Genomic DNA, 21,192 nt, shown 5'->3' on the forward strand with positions numbered 1-21,192 from the left:
AAAGTAGATGCAGGCCACGCCCCTCCTCTCCGCTTGGGAAGCGGCCTCGCCCCCTGATCTCCAACTCCCGCCCCGTCGTGACGTATCCGGAGCAAAGCCACGCCCCCTAGGGGGCCCCCCCCGCTCGCTCCGCCGCTTGCTTTCTGCGCACGCGCGCAGCGTGCCTCGCGCCGTGCCACTCGGTCCCGCCTCCCGCCCTCGGGCGCTGCGCGCGCACACCATGCGCTTCCCGGCCCGCGGCCACCTCGGGAGGTCGAGCCGCGCGCCGTCCGCTGCTGGGCAGGCGGGGTGACGGCCACCGCCTCGCGCGCGCTGGCGGAGGCGAGTGCCGACCGGTTTGCCCAGTGGTACACTCGTGCCGGAGTAGGCTGCTTTTGGAGTAGAGGAGTCGCTGTAACCACCCCGCGCCCCAAGTAATACAACGTCCAGCATCGGCGCATCCCCCCAGGCCGCCCGGCACGCGGGCCGTCCGCGCTCTCCTCCAGCCCGTGTGCGCTCGCTTGGCTCAGGCACAGCCCTCGGCCCTGGTCCCCGGGAAGGCGTGGCCGGAGCCGCTGTGTACTGCCCCCGCGGCGTCTGTCCACCCGCTGCCCAGTTCGGCCCAGAGGAGCGTCCTCCACGTGCTCAGCGGTGGTTCCGGGGCCCCAAGTCGTTTGACACTCGGGACGGCCGGTGCAGCGTCCACCAAAGGCCTCCCGGTGCGTGCTGGCCACGCAAGAGTTCCCTCACCAACTCCTGGGCCTCCTGCCAGAGCCAGCCCTGCAGCCCCGCAGCCCGGGGTCCGCCCTGGTCCTGCCCGCCGGAGCCGGCTGGGGCCCTGTAGCCCACCCCTCTCGGCGTCTCACACGCGGGCGCGGGGCTGGCTCGTATCTACGTTTCCCTGTTTTTGCTGATTTTAGTTTTTATTAAATAAAAGGCTCAGAGGAGGAGGGGCCGTGGCGGTCAGGCTGCGGGGGGCCGCGGGCCCGCCCCCTCTGTTCAAGGTGCACTGCGCAGTGGTGGTGAGGGTAAGCCGGGCGGGGAGGGCGGCTGGCAGGGCCAGAGCTGGAGGCCTGAGACCCGCCCGCCCTCCTGGAAGACTCGCTGGGGCTCGTCCGAGGGCTGCAGGGGCCTGGGCCTTGCTCCAGGCCGCCAGGTGGGCCCAGGGGCCCAGCCAGGCCCCTCCCACCCAGAGAAGGAAGGCAGGGGCGGCGGCGGGGCGCGGCGGCGGGGCGGGGTGCGCCGGCGTCACTCGTGCACATCCCAGATCTCGGACAGCAGGGGCGGCAGCTTCTTGTCCTGGAGTCGCAGGGCGAAGACCTGCTCCGAGTGCACGGAGCTCAGCGTGCGCAGGCTCACCAGCTTCATCAGCATGCGTGGGAAGCGGAGCTGGTCCTGCGGGCGGACAGGGCGGGGGCGGAGTCAGCGGGGGAGGCGCGGAGGGCGGAGTCAGCGGGGAACGGTGGGAGGAGTCTTCGGGGAGGGCGGAGTCAGCGGGCGGAGTCAGCGGGGAGGGCGGGGCCAGAGGGAGGAGTCTGCGGGGGACGGTGGGAGGAGTCTTCGGGGAGGGCGGAGTCAGCGGGGGGCGCGGAGTCAGGGGAGGAGTCTGCGGGCGGCAGTGGGCGGAGTCAGCGGAGCCAGAGGGAGGAGTCTGTGGGGGACGGTGGGAGGAGTCTTCGGGGAGGGCGGAGCCAGCGGGGGCGGGGGCGGAGTCTGCGGCCCCGCGAGCCGCGGGCCTCCCTCGGCCAGGCCGTACTTGCGGCCTCTTGATGCGCGTGTAGGAGAGCAGGGCCTCCACGTAGGGCTGCTGCAGCGCCTCCACGCGGCCCGGCTCCTGCACGTTGGGCCGGTCGGCCGAGAAGATGTTGATGGCGATGAGCAGGGCGTACTCGGCGTCGTCCAGCCCCAGGCGCCGCATGGCCCGCGAGAACTCAAAGATGGGGTTGATGAACTCCACCTGCAGGCCTGGGGGCGGGAGGCGGGCAGACCGCAGCGGTGTCACGCGCCTGTCGCTCTGCTCCCCGTGTCCCGGCTAGCGGCCGGGTGACCCAGTTCCTGCCTGCCTGGCGGAACGTTTACTGGGAACTTTCCGCTGTCGCCAGCACCCTGCCTTCCTGCGTGGACACCAGGGCAGGGGGACACGCGTGGGAGCTGGGTCACACGGCATCACCCCGAGGGACCACTGCACCCCGCAGGCTGGGCACCTGCTGTGCCAGCCGGGAGGGAGCCGTCCGTCCGTGTCCCTGAGTCCCAGGGCCTCGGCCGGGGGTAGGGTCCAGGCGACAGACATGGCGGGCAGAGCCGCGGCCTGCCAGAACACACGGACGGGTGACCGGGACAGCCCAGAGGCCCATGGCCATGCCGGCAGGTGACCGGGACCTGAGGGCCCGGCCAGGCAGCAGGCTGCAGTGTTCCGCCTGCCAGAGGCCCCGAGGAGGGAGCCGCGGACAGCTCCCACGGCGGGTGGAGGGGAGCTGGCGTGGGTGTAGCTGCTGGGCAGACACACCAGGAGGGGGAGGGGCTTCCCGCGTGTTCCACGGGGGATGACGGACGCCTGGCTGGGCGGTGGCAGAGAAAGGCGTGGGGAGCTGCCTGGGCCGTCCTCACACCCGGTCCCCCACTGCTCCCCGACCCCGGGCTCCCCGGGTCCTACCCTGATGCGCGCAGACTCATTGGGGCACCAGGTCTGTCCTGGGTGGTGGAGGATGGGGGTCAGGGAGGGAAAGACCGGGCTGAGTGGATGTCTGAGCATAGAGATGGGGCCGGAGAGGGTGACCTCTGGAGCGTCTGCCCCGGGGTGGGGGGGACGCCGCTGGAGCCCTGGGCCTCTGCCACCTGCGCTTCTCCCAGAAGGCCCTGCCGTGGTCGTCCCCGGGGAAGGGCCCCGGTCAGCGCTGCCCGGCGCGGCAGGCCCAGCCTGGGGAAGGGCCCGGGTCAGCACTGCCCGGCGCGGCAGGCCCAGCCTGGGGAAGGGCCCGGGTCAGCGCTGCCCAGCGCGGCAGGCCCAGCCTGGGGAAGGGCCCGGGTCAGCGCTGCCCGGCGCAGCAGGCCCAGCCCGCCCCGCTCAGGGAGACCACGTCCGGGCTCTGCTTTTTCCTCATCGCCACCAAGAAGCTGCAGGTGACAGCAAAGACTCCTTCGTTTCAACCTGCACTCCAACCCACTGTGCGGTGCGGGCGCTGGATAAGTGCGCGCGTGTCCGGGTGCGGGGCTGGCGCTGCGTGAGCACGCGCGTGACCGGGTACGCGGCTGGCGCTGCGTGAGCGCGCGTGTCCGGGTGCGGGGCTGGTGCTGGATAAGTGCATGCGTATCTAGGTACAGGACTGGCGCTGGGTGAGCGCGCGCATATCCAGGTGCGGGGCTGGCGCTGGGTGAGCGCGCGTGTGTCCGGGTGCGGGGCTGGCGCTGGGTGAGCGCGCGCGTGTCCGGGTGCGGGGCTGGCGCTGGATAAGTGCACGCGTATCTAGGTACAGGACTGGCGCTGGGTGAGCGCGCGCGTGACCGGGTACGCGGCTGGCGCTGGGTGAGCGCGCGTGTGTCCGGGTGCGGGGCTGGCGCTGGGTGAGCGCGCGTGTGTCCGGGTGCGGGGCTGGCGCTGCGTGAGCGCGCGCGTGACCGGGTACGCGGCTGGCGCTGGGTGAGCGCGCGCGTGTCCGGGTGCGGGGCTGGCGCTGGGTGAGCGCGCGCATATCCGGGTGCGGGGCTGGCGCTGCGTAAGCGCGCGTGTCCGGGTGCGGGGCTGGCGCTGGATAAGTGCACGCGTATCTAGGTACAGGACTGGCGCTGGGTGAGCGCGCGCGTGACCGGGTACGCGGCTGGCGCTGGGTGAGCGCGCGCGTGTCCGGGTGCGGGGCTGGCGCTGCGTGAGCGCGCGCGTGTCCGGCTCTCAGGCCGGCCGGCCTCACCTGCGCTCCAGGGCCACACCCGCGGGGGCGCCGGCCTACCTGCCCGGTGGAAGTCGTCCTTGCTGTAGGTGAAGTCCTTCAGGAAGGTGATGCACTCCGTCTCGTGGTTGTAGCGCCGGGCCGTCTCCAGCAGCATGATCTGCGGGCCGCAGGCACCTGTCACCACCCTGCAGCGCCAGCCCCGGCCCTCCTGGCCTGACGGGGGTCCGGCTGGGTCGTGAGCCCCTCGCCCCCTCTGGGCTTCAGCCTCGGCGCCCGCCGCACCCTCACACAGACAGGCATGTCCGCCTGTTGTTCAACATCTGCCGTGCTTGGAATCGAGCCCAGCATACAGCAGGTGCTCAATACTTAATACCCTTGACTTGGCTCAAGTGCTGACTCCTCTGAAAGCCTTCTGGGGATGTGGGGGACTTTAAAAAAGTTCTTGGAAAAATGATATTCAAAGAGAAGTTTGGGGCCGGCACCATGCCGTAGCGTACGGTAAAGGTGGCACTGAGACGCCGGTATCCCATACGGGTGCCGGTTCATGTCCCGGCTGCTCCACTTCTGGTCCAGTTCTGCTATGGCCTGGGAAAGCAGTGGAAGATGGCCCAAGTGCTTGGCCCCTTACCTGCAGGGAGAACCAGATGGAGCTCTGGTTCCTGGCTTTGGCTTGGCCCAGCTCTGGCCACTGTGGCCACCTCAGGGAGTAACCCAGCAGGTGGAAGAGCTCTCTCTCCCCTCTCCCTGTAATTCTGACTTTCAAATACATAAATAAACCAATCTTTATATATATATTAAAAAAAAAAAAAAAAAGCAGAGGCCGGCGCAGTGGTGCAGCGGGTAACACTGCTGCCTGCGGTGCCAGCATCCCACATGGGCGCCGGTTCGAGTCCTGGCTGCTCCATTTCTGATCCAGCTCTCTGCTATGGCCTGGGAAAGCAGCAGGAGATGGCCCAAGTCCTTGGGCCCCTGCACCCGTGTGGGAGACCCAGAAGAAGCTCCTGGCTCCCGGCTCCAGCCTGGCCCAGCCCTGATCTCGTGGCCATTTGGGGAAGTGAGCTGGTGATGCAGAATCTGTCTGAAACTCTTTCAAATAATTAAAAAAAAAAAAAAAAGTTTATTTCAGTGCAAAAAATTTCTGAAATCCACGCAGGTTTCCGTGACCTACATGAATTCTCTGTAACCTTTCTACAGAGCCCTCGTGCGCGCGGGTCGTCTGCACCAGTGACGTCACCGTTTCCCAGCAGCTTCTGCAAGTCTTCCGCAGCAGCCACTTCTCCGTCTGTGCCCTCCGACCCCTCCGGCCCGGGCCTCGAGCGTCCCTCTCAGCCCTGCCCTCCTCTCCTGGGCTTCGGCCAGGAAGACCCTCAAGGAGGGCCTGGGCCTCTCTGCTCACTCTGCTCCCGGCCCCTGTGCAGGCGCTGCCCCGGGCTCCCAGCCCCCGTGAGGGTGCCGGCTCGGGGCTCCCGGCCCCTGTGCGGGCGCTGCCCGGGGCTCCCGGCCCCTGTGCGGGCGCTGCCCGGTGCTCCCGGCCCCTGTGCGGGCGCTGCCCGGGGCTCCTGGCCCCTGTGCGGGCGCTGCCCGGGGCTCCCGGCCCCTGTGCGGGCGCTGCCCGGTGCTCCCGGCCCCTGTGCGGGCGCTGCCCCGGGCTCCTGGCCCCTGTGCGGGCGCTGCCTGGCTCCCGGCCCCTGTGAGGGCGCTACCCGGAGCTCCCGGCCCCTGTGTGGGCGCTGCTCGGGGCTCCCGGTCCCTGTGCGGGCGCTGCTCGGGGCTCCCGGCCCCTGTGCGGGCGTTGCCCCGGGGCTCCCGGCCCCTGTGCGGGCGCTGCCCGGTGCTCCCGGCCCCTGTGCGGGCGTTGCCCCGGGCTCCTGGCCCCTGTGCGGGCGCTGCCTGGCTCCCGGCCCCTGTGAGGGCGCTACCCGGAGCTCCCGGCCCCTGTGTGGGCGCTGCTCGGGGCTCCCGGTCCCTGTGCGGGCGCTGCTCGGGGCTCCCGGCCCCTGTGCGGGCGCTGCCTGGCTCCCGGCCCCTGTGCGGGCGCTGCCCCGGGCTCCCGGCCCCTGTGAGGGCGCTACCCGGGGCTCCCGGCCCCTGTGAGGGCGCTGCTCGGGGCTCCCGGTCCCTGTGCAGGCGCTGCCCGGGCTCCTGGCCCTGTGCGGCGCTGCCCGGGGCTCGGCCTGGCACTGGCTGTTACCTCGATGGTGGACGCCTTCAGGAGCGCGATCTGGTCCTCGCGGCCCAGCTGCAGGAAGCCGGGCACCTGCTTGGCGAAGTCCACGATCTCCTGCACCGAGATGATGGCCAGCTCCGTGAAGTGGGCGAAGCGCTGCTGCCGGGCGTCTCGGGACTGGGGGTCCGCGCCCAGGGGCCAGGGCTGCGACACGGGAGACCGGTCACGCCCAGGACCCCGGCTCTGACCCCAGCCAAGCCTGCGGCCTCTGCCTCCCCGGCCCGGCCGCCCGAGGCGGGGGCGGGCAGTACCGTGACTTTGGGCTGGTCAGAGAAGGAGCGCTTGTTGCACTGCAGCTGGGCTGCCACCAACTGCTGGATCATCAGCTCCTGGGCCGCCGTGAGCTGGACGCCCTCGCCTTCGCCGGGGCCCTGGCCGCTGGCTTCCGCACCCCCGGGGGACGCCCCCGGCGCGGCGGCTGAGCCGCTGCTGCCCCCGGGCTCCCCAGGCGCCGGCTGCTGCTGCTGCTTCCGAATCTTCTTCTTCCGGATCTGCTCCTCAGAGAGGACGCCTGGAACGGCCCAGCACTCAGCCGGCGAGGGCGTGGCCGGGGCGTGGCCGGGGCAGTGCCCGCCCCCACACCGCTCCAGCATCCCAGCCTCCTGGAATGTACGCAGGTGGGGGCGTGGCCAGGGGCGTGGCCTGCCGGAGGTGGGGACAGGGGGATCTGGGCGTGGCCAGGGCGGTTGGGGTGTGGCCAGGCCGTGGCCTGGCCGGGGCCGAGCCCTCCCCACCCTGCACACTGCTCCAGCATCCTGGCCTTGAACTTGTGCAGGCGGGGGGGGGGGGGGGGGGCGTGACCGAGGGGCGTGGCCTGCCGACCCTCCCCGCCCCGCACTCACACTGCTCCCGCATGCCGGCCTCCTTGCATTTGCGCAGCCGGCACAGCTGGCACTTGCGCCGCATGAAGGCGTCCATCTGGCACGCGCCGCCGCCGCGGCAGGCGTAGCGGCCAGCCCCGCCGTGGACCACGCTGCGCCGGAAGAAGCCCTTGCAGCCCTCGCAGCTGAGCACGTTGTAGTGGAAGCCCGAGGCCTTGTCCCCGCACACGCGGCAGAGCTCGTGGCCCAGCATCTTCGGCGCCGGGCCCTTCTTCCGCTTGCGCTCCGGCTCCTCCTCCGGCTCCACGGCCACTGGGCGGGCAGACAAGGCGGTGAGGGAGCTGGCGCGTGCACCCCGAAGACCGCTCGAAGCGCGGTGTCGTGCGGAAGCGAGGCAGGGCCTGCCCTCTGCCCGGCCCGTTCCTGACCCTCTGCCCTGAGCCGCCCCGGGCCCCGCCTCACCCACGACGCAGGCCGAGCCGGCCTCATCGCTGCCTGGGCCAGCAGGGTCCGCGGCCTCGGGCCAGGGCTCGGGGCCCTCTTCCTTCACGGCGGGCGAGGGGGAGGAGGTGCTGGGCTGCGCGGGGCCATCTCCTGGGGGACGGGGAGACGGGGCGCGGTGAGCTCCTCCGGCCATCCGGCTGCTCGGACCGGGGCTGGGCGAGGCACAGGGCCACTCACCAGGCAGGGCAGTGTCCAAGGAGGTCGTGGTGGGGGAGGACATGGTGGGGTCACGGAGCAGCCTGCACAACACAGGGGGACCGGCAGCTCCGTGGGGCAACGCAGGACTGGATCAGGCCAGCTACGGGTTCTGATGAGGGGGCCCCTTTATTCCAGCTCCCCCAGGCTCCGACTACTGCACAGGGACCCCAGCCCCAGCCGGCCGCCAGACGCCTCCCACCCATGCTATCCGCGTCCGGCCGCTTCTGCTCCAACCTGCAGTGTGGTCTTAAGTCCCGCCCCTTTTACAGGCCCCGCCCCAGGCCCCACCCACCTGCTCGCCCATCACTGTCCCTTCTCCTTGGGTCTCGCTCAGCCCGTCAAAGTCCACCTGCTCTTAGCACGCCTCCCCTCTCATTCTGACTCCTCTCAGGCCCCGCCCCAACACATAGCCCCGCCCACCGCACCTCCCGCAAGCCCCGCCCCCAGGCCCCACCCACCTGCTCGCCCCTCACTGCCCCTTCTCCTTGGGTCTCTGCCCGTCAGTCAAAGTCCACCTGCTCTTAGCACACCTCCCCCCAACCCAACCCCGTCTCTCATTCTGATTTCTTTCAGGCCCCGCCCATCTCAACACCTAGCCCCGCCCACCGCACCCTCCCGCAAGCCCCGCCCCATCACCTCGCTCCAGGTCCCGCCCCTCTCCGAGCACCAGTGGGGGGCGGGGCTCATGGCTGCGCGCGGGGGCTTGTGGGCGGCCTCTCGCGTGGGGGGTCTCCTCCCGTTGCCCTGGAAACAGCCGGGGGATGCGCGAGCTATGGAGGGGAGGGGAGAGGAGAGAGAAGGGGGTTCGTCGGAGTTGCTAAGGGCCCCTCCTGCGTCTCCCCACTCCCAATGCTCCTGCCTCCGCCCCCTTACTCGGCTCCTCTTCCTCCGGGGCCGTAGCCCCTGACACGCCGCCGCCACCAGAGTCCCCTCAAAAGTAACTTCGCCACTTCTTCCGGCAACCCCGCCATGCGTCACTTCCGGAAGGGGTGGGGCGCGAACGGCGACGGACTTCCGGTCCGCTGGGGGCCGGCCGAGTCGGCTGCCCCGCACGGAAGTGGTGCGCTCGCCGGAAGTGTGCGCCGCCGTGTGGCTCCGCTGGGGGGTGCGGAAGAAGAGTTCCGGGGGCCTGTGGGGGACCGTGGTCCGGCGTGGCGTGGCCCATCGCGCCCATCCCTGGTCCTGCGGCCGGAGAGCCGGGTCCGCAGACACCCCCAGCAGCGGCAGCGTCCCTCCCCATGGCTGGTGGAAACACGTGGTGCACGTTTGCGGAGTTTGTGGGCTGGCAGCTTTGGGGTTTTCAGTGAGCTGAAATACGAACTTGGGCCGGGAAAACGTATGCGGTAAACCCTAACTTTGCTGCTGGAAGCGTTTGTAAAAGTCCAGGCTCTCCAGACCCCAAGGGTCAAAGTAAAATGTTGGCTGTGGCACGTCCCCCGCGGGGCGCGAAGGAGGGCCGCGTGGACGGGGCGGGCTGGGCGCTCAGCGCCCGGAGTCCGGCTGCGGACGAGCTCGGTGCACCGCCCTGAGCCAGGCCGGCTCGCAGGGGAGCCCCTGCGCCTCCTCTCCCGGGCTGTGCAGGCGAGCCGGCCGCTTCCAAAGCCTGGGGCAGGGGGGCGGTGGCGGCTCGGGGAGATGCTGCCCGGCATCCCTGAGCCTTCGGGCCGCGCCGGCTCTGCCATCGGACCTCGCAGCAGGCCTCGTGGGCCACGCGCGATGGACGCTGACCGAGGGTCACACACGAGGCCCCGAGCCCCGACACACAGCCGAACTACATTTCCCAGCGGCCCACGCGGCCTGCTGGTCACGTGACAGGGCCCAGCCAATGGAAAGGGAGCAAAAGTACCAGAGGCTTGTAGGAGGCTGTGTGTGGAGCCTCAATCTGGTCCCAATCTGCCGTGTGCCGGAGGCCTTGTCTCGGCGAGCGCGGCCAGGGGCAGGCGGGGAGCCAGCCCTTGTTCTGCTCCTGCGGCACCGGTCGGGGAGCTGCCCGCCGCCTCGGCGCCCGGCACGGCGGGACCCGTGGCGGGAACGCGGGTGCACACCGCCACCGTGCGGCCGCCTGGGGGTTTGCAGACAAGGCCTCCGAGAAATGACCGCTGGGTGCGGGGCGCGGGGCGAAGCGACCAGGGCCCGAACGAGTCGGGGTGGGGGGCGGCGGGGAGGGTCGTCGATCCTGCCCAGGGCAAGCGGTGCCGAAGGAGGCTCCGAGCCGACATTGGCGAGGGTCTGCTGTGTGGCAGGTGCTCTTCCAGGTGCTGAGGACCCGGGTAGCAATGAATTCAACTGGACCAAGACCCCTCCCCCTGTGAGAGTTGCATTCCAATGGGGAAACGGGCGACACGAGTAGGGTTTGGTAAATGGCCCACGCCTTGGCAGCGGGCTAAGCCGCTGTGTGCAGTGCCGGCATCCCATGGGGGTGCTGGTTCGAGTCCAGGCTGCTCCACTTCTGATCCAGCTCCCTGCTGATGCGCCCAGTGTGGGAGACCCCGAGGGAGCTCCGGGCTCCTGGCTCCCGCCTGGCGCAGCCCCGACCGTTGCTGCCACCTGGGGAGTGAACCAGCACATGGAAGATCTCTCCCTCGCTCTCCCTTTCACCATCGCTCTTTTAAATAAATCTTTTTTAAAGTTGTAAATCAATAATCAAACTATTTATGAGGGGGTCTGCATTGTTTAAACTAGATTTCCAATGCTTGTTAAGATCCAGGAAGTTCACTCGGGGCGATGGTGGTCAGGGGGTGCGGCAGAGGCACCCCAAATTATCTGTAAGCTTGTTGGGCAGCGGTGGGGCCCCGGGCGGGTTTTATTTTTATGTGTGTGTGTGTGTCTCAGGGTTTGCCCCCAGGGGTCGGGGGCACAGGAAGCATCTGGGGTCTCTTCCGGCCTTGTCCTCGCTCCTCCACAGACCCTCAGAGTCCGCACCTGTCCCTCGGCTCTCCCGAAACTCTTGTGGTTAATGAGAGCCTCGGAATGGGGAAGTGAGAGCTGAAAGGAAAAGCGACAGGAAGTGAAGAAGGGGGCTGAGGGCTGGGGCGGTCCCGCCGAGGAGCCCGCCCACCCTCTCCGCCCAAGGTGGGGGTCGGAGCGCCAGCGACGCTGGCACCCCCCCCCCCAAGTACTGGGCGCAATCTTCAGGAACAGCCCGGTCCCACCTCGCCCCAGGCCACCTGCCCAGGGCCGCCCCTCCCGGCTGAAGCGGGGGGCGGGGCGTGAGAGGGCGGCGCTGGGGAGGGGGACAGCTCCCCCGACGCCCGGGTCCGCACTCGGAGCCCCACGATGCCTGGGCTGCTGCTGCTGTCGCTGCTGCTGCACCAGATCCTGCTGCGCGCGCAGCCCGGGGGAGCCGCGCTGATCCGGTATGAGGACCCCCACCCCGCCATCCGGGCCCCGGAAGGACCCTCCTCCCCTCGGGTTATAGATCTGGGGCTCCCCAGCTCAGGGACCCCCCAAACCTGGCACCCCAGGATCCCTGACTCCTGCTTAGGCTCCTAGACCGACAAACTGGGGTTCACTCCTGAGGGCGCCAAGGCGACAGCTCCGGAGCCCCACGACTGGAGACCCCCCTACTCTCCTCCCACCACGGGGAGACCCCTGCCGATGTCAGCAGGGCTGGGACGCTCGGGGTCAGAGGTCAGATACTGAGGACCCCCCCCCCCCCAGAGTTGCATGCTGCAAGCTACTGAGCTCTCAGGACACCCAGTTTGGGGACCGCACCCAAGGCGTGTGACCCCCACGTTGCCTCTCCCCTCTCCTGCTACCCCCCTCCCCTGGGGATGGGGGGGGTGTCTCCAGGAAGCGTGCTCCCCACTTCACATTCCGTAGCCTCTCAAGATTGAGTCACGGGGGTGGGGTGGGGGGCGCAGGCGCGCAGGCGCAGTGCACCCCAGCACGGTCTTCCCAGCAGGTGCAGGGAGCAGGGAGACCCACAGCGGGGTCCCCAGGCCGGCAGCTGCAGCCCTGCCCGGGGGCTTGGTCCGAAGGGCACCTGCCCTGACCAGGCGAGGTTCCTGCTCTCGTGTGACGCGGCGTGGCCGTGGCCGCAGAGCAAAGTCTGACGCTTGAATGGATGCGCTCCTGGCACGTGAGCCGCACAGGGCAGCCTCGCAGTAACGAATCGCACACGTTCCCAAAAACGCAGCTCTGAGGCTCTGCGCACCAGCCAAGGGAGGGCTGTGCAGACGGACCAGACTTCTAGCACGAAAACTGTGGCGTTACAAAGTGTGAACGATTTTTTTTTAAAGATATTTATTTGAGAGAGAGAGAGAGAGAGAGAGAGAGATCTTTCACCTCCCAATTCACCCCCACATGGTTGCAAGGATTGGAGCTGGGCCACATGGAAGCCAGGAGCCAGGAGCTTCTTCCAGGTCTCCCATTAGGATGCAGGGGCCCAAGCACCTGGGCCATCCTCCACTGCCTTCCCGGGCCACAGCAGAGAGCTGGCTCGGAAGTGGAGCAGCCGGGACTCGAACCAGCTCCCACATGGGATGGAGGTGCGGCAGGTGCTGCCTTTACCCGCCGCAGCACAGCGGTGGCCCTCGTGTGAACAATACCAAAGCTTTTCAAAGGTATCTTCCAAACCATCCTTGGGAAACTTTCTATCAGCCGCACCCCCTCAGCTGGAGTAGCCTGTTCTTTGTGTTTCTCCCACGATTCCTTCCCTCGTGGTTGGAGGCTGACGCCAGGAGCCAGGAACCCCATCTGGGTCTTTCATGTGGGGAGCAGGGGCCGCCATCTGCTGTCTTCCCAGGCACATTAGCAGGAAGCTGGACCAAAGGCAGAGCAGCCAGGACTGGAACCGGCCGCGGATATGGGACGCGGGCGCCGCAGGCGGCTTAGCCGAACTGTGCCACAGCGCCGGCCCGTAGAACTCATAATGATTCCCCGGGGCTTCTTTTTTTGGTCTCAATTATATGTTCTGCCGTGTGTGTGTGCACAGAGCTCCAGGGTTTTACAGCCGCACCTGTCAATACCCCCCCCCCAGGTTGGTCCTTGGTCTCATGCTTAGGAAAAGCCCTCACCCCCCAGTTGTGTACACAGCCCACTCGCTTCGAGTGCTCTTATAATTTTCCACTTTGTGTTAACCCTTTGATTATCTGGAATGTAGTCCAGTGTACAGAATGCAGATAAGACCTAGTGTTTACCAGGCGGGGGGGGGGGGGGAGGGAGAGAGGGAATGAAGCTCTATCATAGGCAGCAACATGGATGGAACTGGCCGCACAGAGGGCCAGAGTGGGGCTTGCAGGAGTGGCGGGGACCAGCAGCTGCCACGGCTGGGAGGGAGGGGTTGCAGGGGGACCCTAACAGGTGCGGGAGTACAGGTACAGCCCAGCAAGGTAACCAGCAACTGGCTGAACCCCCCGAGGGGCTGACAGAGAGGATTCTGAGTGTTCCCGACAGGAAGAAGGGACACTGGTCTGAGATGACCCCTCCGGAGCGCACCCCATCTCTTCACAGCGCACAGCGGGTAGCCTGCACGAGGACAATGTGTCCCTCTAAGAGCTATTCGACAATTACCCGCCCCCCCAAAAAAAGGTCGTGTCTGGCACCCCCCAGCGGCCGTCCCCAGTGGGCACAGGGGGTCGCCGGCTCCCTTCCTGGGGTTTCCGGGAAGGCTGGGGCTCTGGACGCCATCTGGGGGCGGCTTGCACTTCAATGACCCAGGGGGCGGGGTCTTCTCGCCTCCCGGAAGGGCGCTCCTAACCGCACCGTGCCCCCCACAGCATCCCCCTGCGCCGCGTGCCCCCTGGACGCCGGGACCTGAGCCCCGCGGCAGAGCCCCCCGCGCTGAGGACCCCGCGCCCTGGGGACAAGCCCACCTTCGTGGCTCTCTCCAACTACATGAACGTGAGTCGCCGCCCCCCACCCGGCCCGCGCCTCCGGCCCGGGCTCCTGGTGACCCCGCTTCTGCCCGCAGGCCCAGTATTTTGGGGAAATCGGGCTGGGGACCCCTCCCCAGAACTTCTCCGTCGTCTTCGACACCGGCTCCTCCAATCTCTGGGTCCCGTCCAGGAGATGTCACTTCCTCAGCGTGCCCTGCTGTGAGTGGGGCCGGCTGGGCCGGGGACAGGAGGCGGGGTCCCTTCCCCGACGCCCCCGGGGGACGGTCAGAGGGGCGGGGGCGCTCCAGGAGACCCCCCAGTGACCCTCTCCGATCCGGCCCAGGGTTCCACCACCGCTTCAACCCCAAAGCCTCCAGCTCCTTCCGGCCCAACGGAACCAAGTTCGCCATTCAGTACGGAACCGGGCGGCTGGACGGGATCCTGAGCGAGGACAAGCTGACGGTGAGCGCTGGCCGAGGACTGGCGCCCAGGCAGCTCCGGTGGGAGAGCCGAGGGCTGGAGGCAGGGCTCCTGGGGAGGGGTGGGGCCTCCTGGGGATAGGGTGGGGCCTCCCCAGAGGGGTGGGGCCTCCTGGGGAGGGGGTGGGGCCTCCAGGGGGGAGGGGGTGGGCTTCCTCAGAAGGGAGGCAAGGCTCCTGGGGAGGGGTGGGCCTCCTGGGGGAGGGGTGGGGCCTCCAGGGGGGAGGGGGTGGGGAAAGGTGGGGCCTCCTGGGTAGAGGGGGTGGGCTTCCTCAGAAGGGAGGCAAGGCTCCTGGGGATGTGTGGGGCCTCTTGGGGGAGGGGTGGGGCCTCCTGGGGGAGGGGTGGGGCCTCCTGGGGAGGGGGTGGGGCTTCCAGGGGGAGGGGGTGGGGAACGGGTGGGGCCTCCTGGGTAGAGGGGGTGGGCTTCCTCAGAAGGGAGGCAAGGCTCCTGGGGAGGGGTGGGGGCCTCCTGGGGGAGGGGTGGGGCCTCCAGGGGGAAGGGGTGGGGCCTCCTGGGGAGGGGTGGGGCCTCCTGGGGATGGGGTGGCGCCTCCCCAGAGGGGAGGAGGGGCCTCCTGGGTGGGGGTGGGGCTTTTCCAGGAGGGAGGCAAGGCTCCTGGGGAGGGGTGGGGCCTCCTGGGGGAGGGGTGGGGCCTTCTGGGGAAGGAGTGGGGCCGCCCCAGAGGGGCGGAGGGGCCTCCTGGGGAGGAGGTGGGGCCTCCAGGGGGAGGGGGTGGGGGAAAGGGTGGGGCCTCCTGGGTAGAGGGGGTGGGCTTCCTCAGAAGGGAGGCAAGGCTCCTGGGGAGGGGTGGGACCTCTTGGGGGAGGGGTGGGGCCTCCTGGGGGAGGGGTGGGGCCTCCAGGGGGGAGGGGTTGGGGAAAGGGTGGGGCCTCCTGGGTAGAGGGGGTGGGCTTCCTCAGAAGGGAGGCAAGGCTCCTGGGGAGGGGTGGGACCTCTTGGGGGAGGGGTGGGGCCTCCTGGGGGAGGGGTGGGGCCTCCAGGGGGGAGGGGTTGGGGAAAGGGTGGGGCCTCCTGGGTAGAGGGGGTGGGCTTCCTCAGAAGGGAGGCAAGGCTCCTGGGGAGGGTTGGGACCTCTTGGGGGAGGGGTGGGGCCTCCTGGGGGAGGGGTGGGGCCTCCAGGGGAGGAGGTGGGGCCTCTCCAGAGGGGAGGCAAGACTCCTGGGGAGAAGGGGCCTCCTGGGGATGGGGTGGGGCCTTCCCAGAGGGGAGGGGCCTCCTGGGTGGGGGTGGGGGTGGGGCTTTTCCAAGAGGGAGGGGGTGGGGCCTCCCCCAAAGGCAGGCAGTTCCCAGGCAGTTGGGCTGTTTCCCAGGTGGGATCTCACTGGACCCTGGGCGAACGTCTTCCGGAAGTAACCAGTACCATGTCCATCTCCCCTAGATCGGGGGCCTGCAGGGCGCCCCAGTGACCTTCGGGGAGGCTCTGTGGGAGCCCAGCCTGGTCTTCACCCTCGCCCACTTCGATGGCATCCTGGGCCTCGGTTTCCCCACTCTGGCTGTGGAGGGAGTTCGGCCCCCACTGGACGTGCTGGTGGAGCGGGGGCTACTGGACAAGCCCGTCTTCTCCTTCTACCTCAACAGGTGCTGGGGGAGCCCCAGCCCTCCCTCAGGTGGGCTCCCCGCAGTGCTGGACACCCAGCCCTGAGCAGGGAGCCACTGGCCCCACGGCTCACCCCACACAGGAAGCACTGAACCCTACCCGGAACTACCATCGCTTGACATACTGAGGAAATATATATTTGAAAGGCAGAGTTACAGAGAGGCAGAGAGAGAGAGAAAGAGAGAGAGAGAGAGAGAGAGAGAGAGGGAGAGATTCTCTATCAACTGGTTCACTCCCCGAATGGCCGCAACGGCCGAGCTGGACCAATCCGAAGACAGGAGTCAGGAGCTTCTTCTGGGCCTCCCAGACAGGGAGCCCAAGGACTTGGGCATCTTCCACTGCTTTCCCAGGAGCATTAGCAGGGAGCTGGGTGGGAAGTGGAGCAGCCGGGACTCAAACCGGCACTCAAATGGGATGCCGGCACTGCAGGCGGTGGCTTTACCCGCTATGCTATGGCACAGCGCTGGCCCCTCCTCGTCCATTTGAAACACTCCACGTTTTGCAATCAATTGGAAAGTTCCGTTCCCCATCCAAACACTCGACTCAGGAACCCTCTCTCTCCTTGAAGCAAGCCCAGAGTCCACTGGAGGCCACTCCCCGGAAGTCCAGAATTGGCCCCCCATACAGCCCCCCCAGGCGGTGCCGCTCACCTTCCAGGAGGCTGGACTTCCCACGCCTGGAGCTCAGGCACTCCCACCTGCCTCTTAGCACACTCTTCCTCCTCCGGCCTTCCAGGAAGCCCCCAGCCCACTCAGGGGGCCTAGCACCCTCCCTGACACCAGGACACGTGTCCCCACGTGTCACACGGTCCAGGAGGACGCGCCGACGTGGAGTACCGTGACCTGCCGCTCAGGAACGCCCCCCTTCTGAAGCCAGATCAGGAAGCTGCTGTCCCCAGACACCCCACCGTCCCGATGTCCAGCAACCCAGAAGTGACCGGGTTGGCGGGAAATCCCGCCCCGGGCACTGCTGGGACTGGGCAGGGGCAGCGCCAGCGACACTGACCACACTCTGCCGCCGCAGGGACCCCGAGGGCGCTGATGGCGGGGAGCTGGTCCTGGGCGGTGCAGACCCGGCTCACTACACCCCACCCCTCACCTTTGTGCCGGTCACCGTCCCCGCCTACTGGCAGATCCACGTGCAGCGGTGAGCGGCGCTGGCCTGCAGGGGCTGGGGGCCTGCGCTCCTAAGACCCCGCCCCCGATGACTGTCCCCTTCCCTCTGACAGCGTGGAGGTGGGTACACAGCTGACTCTGTGCGCCCAGGGCTGTGCCGCCATCCTAGACACCGGCACGTCGCTCATCACAGGGCCCACGGAGGAGATCCGGGCCCTACACACAGCCCTCGGGGGGTTCCCCCTGCTGGCTGGGGAGGTGAGCACGCAGTGGCCGGCGGGTGTGGACTGGGGAGGGGCAGAGGAGGGTGGCCCGGGCAGAAGCGACTCGACCTCGTGCGGGACAGCGTGGAGCGGCGTGGGAGGGAGCCAGGGCTCCGCGGATGGCGCAGAGAAAACCCAAGACCCCTGGGGACGGGAGAAGGGGCGCCGAGTGACCGGGCCCAAGGCTCTGAGCAGGGGGCGGGGTGGACGGGGGGGGGGGCTGGCCGTGCTTGCACCAGACCCCCATCCCTGCGGCTCCTCCTCCTCCCAGTACCTCTTCCAGTGCTCGCAAATCCCAGCGCTGCCCCCAGTCTCCCTCCTTCTCGGAGGGGTCTGGTTTAACCTCACGGCCCAGGATTACGTCATCCAGGTGAGCGGAGGGCGCGATGACGTCATGCCACCGGGCAACTGACGTCGTGCTGCGAGGGTGGGGCTGGGAGCGGCCTGGGCGGCGTCCACCCGGGCGGTGGCCGCACCCCGGCGCCTGCCTGTCCCATCAGATCGCCCGCGGCGGCGTCCGCCTCTGCCTGTCCGGCTTCCAGGCCTTGGACGTGCCGCCGCCCGCCGGGCCCCTCTGGATCCTGGGCGACGTGTTCCTGGGGACCTACGTGGCCGTGTTCGACCGCGGACACGCGAGCGCCGGCGCCCGCGTGGGCCTGGCGCGCGCGCGCTCCCGGCCCGCGCAGGCGCAGTTCCACGGGTGACGCTCGGCGGTCCCGCTACCCAGTAAAAAGCCGCTACTTCCATGGAGCAAAATACCCGAGTCGCCTTTTATTTTATTTTTTAAACGAATGCGTTATGGAAGCAAAGCTGTGTCCAGACTTCAGGCGCTGGGGACGGGTGGCGTCCGCCTTTTCCGTGGTGGTGGGTGGGGGAGGGCCCTTGTACTACAAGTCCCATGAGCCCCTCGCCCGCGCCGCCGGGCATCACGGGAATTGTAGTCCACGTCATGCTCACGTTCCGCCGGGGGCGGGCGCAGCCACAACACGCGTGGGAGGCGACAGGTCGCGACGACAGCGACAGGTGGCAGTGGAGGGGGTGGTGGCTGAAATCGGGAGAGGTTTCCCAAACCGGAGGGGAGGCGATGCCGCTCCCGGGGCCCAGCTGTTCCTCCTCGCTCCCCCTGGAATTCCGGGACCCCTGGGCCCGCCGTCCAGGCGGAGCTCGAAGCCCCCGGTGCTGCCCCTCCCCCGGCGGTGATGTCACTCCCCCTCCGCAGCCTCTCGCTGCCCGGAGCTGCCGGGCCTGGGTACCCCTCCCCCATCGCCAGCCCCGGACCCCCCATCCCCGCCTCGCCTGACTCGGGGTGAGTACGGGGGAGGGCCGGGGGCGACGAGGCGTTCCGGACTCCACTCGGGGCGCAAGGATTAGAGCGGAGAGCTTCCCCTGGATTCCGAGCGTAGGAGCTGAGACACCGGGGTCCTGGGCCGGGATTCCGGGGGCGCCCCCTTCCTGGGTTTGGAACTGGTCGGGATGGGGCTGGAAGCCGGGGGTGGGGGTGACGACCCTCCCCCAGTGCCAGGGCCTTGGGGGAGGAGGAGGGAGTGCCAAGGAGGAAGCCTTCAGGGGTTCCTTGCTCGGGCGGAGAGCAGCAGGGATGGGCTGCGGCCCGTAGGCGTGGACACGCGGCAGCCTGGGGCGCCCAGAGCCCCGTCCCCTGTCCGGGACAGTGGAGCGTCCAGGCGCACCAGTCCCCCACGTGCCCTGGGGGGCTGGGGAGGTGCCAGGCAGGAGTGACGGCATCGGAATATCCCAGAGCCGGAGGGCGCCTGGCCCCCCCATCCAGCCTCCTCCCCCCAGCCCCCACTCTCTCCCACCCCTTCTGACCTTCGCCAAACAGGCTGCTGTGGGCAGCCGATCCCGGGCCCGAAGTGGGGAGTGGGGGCGCGGGGCGCGAGGAGGGGAGGCTGGATGGCGACTTTGGGCCTTGCCCCCGCCTCACTCCCAGCCCCTGATGCCTACCCAGCCCTGCTCCAGCGCACAGGGAGGGGTGGGAAGTGGTGGGAAGTGGGTCCCATCACCTGCTAAGGGGCTGCTGGAGGATCCTGGATCCTGGCTCGGGGCCAAGGAGGGAGCCTAGGTTCCAGGGACGGAGGGAAACTGCCTCCCCGGTCTGCAAAACTCTCTGCAGTGACGCAGCCGGAGTCCTGGCCAGAGGGTGACGGGGACTTAGGGAAGGAGGGCAGAGGCGTTTGGGGGGGGGGGGGCAGAGCCACAGAGAGAGGACAGATACCAGAGAGAGAGGACAGAGACCCAGAGAGAGGGGACCGGGGTGGAGGGGACAGAGACTCAGGGAGAGGGGACAGAGACCCAGAGAGAGGGGACAGAGACCGGGGCAGAGGGGACAAAGACTCAGGGAGAGAGGACAGAGACCCAGAGAGGGGACAGAGACCAGAGAGAGAGGGGACAGACACCCAGAGAGAGAGGACAGAGACCCAGAGAGAGGGGACCGGGGTGGAGGGGACAGAGACTCAGGGAGAGAGGACAGAGACCCAGAGAGAGGGGACCGGGGTGGAGGGGACAGAGACTCAGGGAGAGAGGACAGAGACCCAGAGAGAGAGGGGACAGAAACCCAGAGAGAGGGGACAGAGACCCAGAGAGAGGGGACTCAGGGAGGGGACAGAGACCCAGACCCAGGGACGGGGGGTGGGGTTGGGACAGAGACTCACGGGTGGAAAGAGACCCAAAGAAGTAGGGGGGGCAGATACCCAGAAAGGAGGGGACAGAGCCCCATGGGGGGAGGGGACACAGATCCAGAGGGGGTGCTACAGAGGACAGGAACAGAAACCTGGGGAGTGACGGGCAGAGAAAAGAGGGAGAGAGCGAGACAGGGAGGAGAGGGACGGAGGAGGGAGGCAGGTCCTCAGCGACCCAGACGGGAGCAGGCCAGAGAGGGGGCGGAGGCCCGAGGGACACCCCCGAGAGGGGAGACAGAGCCCAGAGGGAGGTGGGGACCGAGCCGGCGGGGACACAGGACACCAGACACAGACGCGGGAGCCGGGGTGGGGGTGGGGGATACGAACCGGCCGCTGCACCTGCAGCAGGAGCGGGGCCGGGGACAGCCCGGCTGCGGAGGCCCGCAGCCCCCGACTCGGCCCTCCACTCCCGCAGCCCCCCGACTCGGCCCTCCACTCCCGCAGCCCCCCGACTCGGCCCTCCACTCCCGCAGCCCCCCGACTCGGCCCTCCACTCCCGCAGCCCCCCCGACTCGGCCCTCCACTCCCGCAGCCCCCCGACTCGGCCCTCCACTCCCGCAGCCCCCGACTCGCCCATCGACTCCCGCAGCCTCCGACTCGGCCCTCCGACTCCCGCAGCCCCCGACTCGCCCCTCCGATTCCCGCAGCCCCCGACTCGGCCCTCCACTCCCGCAGCCCCCCGACTCGGCCCTCCACTCCCGCAGCCCCCCGACTCGCCCCTCCGATTCCCGCAGCCCCCGACTCGCCCATCGACTCCCGCAGCCCCCGACTCGCCCATCGACTCCCGCAGCCCCCGACTCGCCCCTCCACTCCCGCAGGCGCCGCCTCCGTCGCCGCAGCCCCCGCCGCCCCGCCCCGGCGCCTGCGCACTTCCTCCCGGAGCCCAGGCCCGGCCCGCCCCCGGCCCCTCCCCGAGCTCCAGCCCTGACCGGGTCTCTCCGACACCCGACCCCGCCCCAGTGTCCTCAGTCCAGACGGCGCCCCCGGACGCTCTGGCCTCTCCGCTCTCAGCCCCCTCCTCATCCCCCTTATCCTTGCCCTAGGCCTCCAATCTGCGGCCGGCCGCTGTCCAGGCGTGGAGACCTCTCCTGCGCCCCCTTGGAAGCTCCTGCCCGGACCCCCCACCCCCCGGTTTCCCTGGGCTCCGAGACTCCCCGTCCCGGCCCGGGGGTCCGGTGCCTCTCGCAGGTCTCATCCCCCCTGGCGCCCCCTCTCCCGCCTCTCGGCCTCGGCCCTGGAGTCGCCTCCCCACAGCCCGCCGTCGGAGACGCCCCCCGCAGGCCCCCGGCCCGGCCCGGTTTAGCCAGGTCCAGCCGGCAGCCTCGTCCCCTGCCCGGTCCTATGACGACGCCCTTAGTCTCCCTGGCCTCGCTGCGGCCCGGGGTCTCCGCCTCCGCCCCCTCAGCCTGTTCCTTCGCGGAAAGTTCCCGCCCGTCCCGCCCCCTCACCCTCTCGGCCCAATCACAACTCTTTCTACTTCTCAGGCCCCGCCCCTCCCAAGCCCGGTTGGTCTCGGCGCGCTGCTCCCCGCCCCCTTCTCAGCCCCCCATTCAAAACGGCCGCCCTCACTGCGGCCCCGCCC

General features: G+C 69.0%; 2 protein-coding genes across 2 annotated transcripts; one reads left to right on the top strand and one right to left on the bottom strand.

Moving 5' to 3' along the window:
* Positions 1 to 869: 869 nt before the first annotated feature.
* NR1H2 (nuclear receptor subfamily 1 group H member 2) lies at positions 870 to 8,589 on the bottom strand. The gene is made up of 10 exons (XM_062177026.1): positions 8,490 to 8,589; positions 8,253 to 8,386; positions 7,596 to 7,657; positions 7,377 to 7,508; positions 6,936 to 7,226; positions 6,345 to 6,604; positions 6,058 to 6,237; positions 3,924 to 4,023; positions 1,736 to 1,944; positions 870 to 1,374 (listed from the first exon to the last, which is right to left on the bottom strand). Exons 3-10 carry the CDS (start codon positions 7,636 to 7,638, stop codon positions 1,228 to 1,230), a joined length of 1,362 nt encoding a protein of 453 aa, XP_062033010.1. The 5' UTR covers positions 7,639 to 7,657; positions 8,253 to 8,386; positions 8,490 to 8,589; the 3' UTR covers positions 870 to 1,227.
* A 2,303-nt stretch (positions 8,590 to 10,892) lies between these two features.
* Positions 10,893 to 20,653, top strand: NAPSA (napsin A aspartic peptidase). The gene is made up of 11 exons (XM_062175908.1): positions 10,893 to 10,972; positions 13,337 to 13,460; positions 13,531 to 13,654; positions 13,779 to 13,897; positions 15,318 to 15,517; positions 16,560 to 16,682; positions 16,765 to 16,909; positions 17,186 to 17,284; positions 17,415 to 17,614; positions 18,134 to 18,220; positions 20,113 to 20,653. Exons 1-11 carry the CDS (start codon positions 10,893 to 10,895, stop codon positions 20,651 to 20,653), a joined length of 1,842 nt encoding a protein of 613 aa, XP_062031892.1.
* The last annotated feature ends 539 nt before the right edge of the window (positions 20,654 to 21,192 follow it).

Source organism: Lepus europaeus, chromosome 19, assembly GCF_033115175.1.
Source record: "Lepus europaeus isolate LE1 chromosome 19, mLepTim1.pri, whole genome shotgun sequence".
NCBI classification, from domain to species: domain Eukaryota; kingdom Metazoa; phylum Chordata; class Mammalia; order Lagomorpha; family Leporidae; genus Lepus; species Lepus europaeus.